The sequence below is a fragment of the Trichinella spiralis genome, assembly GCF_000181795.1.
Source record: "Trichinella spiralis strain ISS 195 chromosome Unknown Scfld4441, whole genome shotgun sequence".
NCBI classification, from domain to species: Eukaryota; Metazoa; Nematoda; class Enoplea; order Trichinellida; family Trichinellidae; genus Trichinella; species Trichinella spiralis.
In genome coordinates, this window is record NW_003531380.1 from 1 (window position 1) to 1,942 (window position 1,942).

General features: G+C 29.9%; 1 protein-coding gene across 1 annotated transcript; it reads left to right on the forward strand.

The window, feature by feature from the left end:
• Positions 1-1,068: 1,068 nt before the first annotated feature.
• On the forward strand, positions 1,069-1,902 carry Tsp_14132 (putative gamma-interferon-inducible lysosomal thiol reductase). The gene is made up of 3 exons (XM_003367333.1): positions 1,069-1,078; positions 1,142-1,163; positions 1,458-1,902. Exons 1-3 carry the CDS (start codon positions 1,069-1,071, stop codon positions 1,900-1,902), a joined length of 477 nt encoding a protein of 158 aa, XP_003367381.1.
• Positions 1,903-1,942: the final 40 nt, after the last annotated feature.

A 1,942-nucleotide genomic window follows, 5' to 3' on the forward strand; every position in this document is an offset into this window, starting at 1 on the left:
ATTTGTTTTTTGCGGCAAATTGTTAGTTTGTAACGGAAGAACAGTTGGGGAGGTCGTTAATTTAATAATATAGAATTTAAATGTTCTCTGGCTGCTTATTATTTTTTGTGGAAAACAGCAAAAATTTCACAAAAAATGAACTGCAGCAGCTGTAATTAATGAAAATGTTTTAATGCTTTATAATGAAAAAAGTTTTCTGTAGTCAATTTTTTTATTTTCTTACTCAATAAATGTCCAAGTATTTTTATATGAAACAATAATTTATTGGGTAAAATTATAACAAATAGCAACAAATTTTAATTCCAAATAATGAAGCAAAGGAAGTGCATGATAATGCAAAAAGTAACGAAATAATTGGTTCAGTTTAATCAGTTTGAGGTGAAAGTGCATATTTGGCAAGCTTTGAATTAAAAAAAGGCAAATTTGATGGTTTACACAATAGAAACAACAGCAGCATATATCTCATAAAAGTCAGCTTCTTTCCTTTTTCAAATTTTATCAATGTTTTCAGTACATTTGACTTTAATATTCGACCGATAATCTTTATTACAATATATAATTCATATTTGATAGTTTCATTAAAATATAACATTGCGCTCATTTGAATGAAGTAAAATATTTTTCAAAATTAGTAGTTATTTAAAACTGGGTTGTATAAATGAAGAACAAAAAATTTGTTTAAACACTCATTAGTAAACAAAAGTGATTCAATACTTTACTGATTATCGTAGTCATTTTCAATTTAATCTGAAGTGAAAATATAATTCAATTTGAATAAAAGTTGTAATTTACGATTTACGTGATTCGTGGTTTTATTTTAATCTTTATGCAAAGTTATAAAACAAACATTTGAACAGTGAGCGTTTTATCTGAATATATTCGTCAGCAAATAGGCATAAAAATACGAAAAATTAATGAATAGGAAAATAACTCACGGATTTATTAACGTCAACATTAACGTGGTCATGTTTGAGCAGTGCTTAATAAATAAATAAGCACCAAAACAGCGAAAAGCAGAAACAAAATATAAATAAATAAAAAATATATACATATATGTGATATGTAGATATGGCAAAAGGTAACAGTTGTTAGAACGAAAGCTGTCAAAGTTGACTAATCATAAGAACAATTTAAGTTTTAGTTAAGGCACAGCTAAGCATCAGGTTGAAAATTGATTTTGGAGAAACAATATGCAAAAGATAAATTAAAAATTGATAAGAAGCGTAAAATGTGATAACAAAATGAACAAGTGTCACAAATGTTGTTGTGTATTATTATTATACGCATCGACGATTAGTTTGTTTTATTGAATGCTTCATTTCTGTTGGGACATGCTGCCCTTTTCTTCAGAAAAAAAGCTGCTTGTTCTATTCAACAATAATAAAATGTTGAATTATTTTGGCTTTTATCCGTTGTTGTTTGTTGTTGTGGTTTACCACTTTTTTCATAAATGAAAGATGTAATATTCCGACAGCACCTTGGTGCAACAATGAAATTCTGGCTATAGAATGTTCAGTTTTGGATTCATGCTTGCATTACAACACATCTCAGTTGGACATGAAAATCAAATTGACACTACTTTATGAAACTCTTTGTCCAGATTGTCAAGAGTTTATTTTGAATACTTTGCAACGATATGATTGGAAATATGGGCAAGATTCTGTCGACTTTAATTTGATCCCTTACGGTAACGCTAGGCGAACCCAACTTAACAATACATGGACTAAGCAATGTCAACATGGTCCCGTTGAATGTGCTCTGAACAAAGTTCCCGGCTGTTCTATATGCAAGCAGGTGTACGTGGGAAAATGGTTTCCGTTGATCGTTTGTTTTAATGAGTGGCCAAATTGTAAATGGATCCCGATGCGGCATTCTTACTTTGCAGCAAAAAGAAGGAACTAGACCAAACTTTGTCAATAGCAATGTACAAATGCGCAAATAG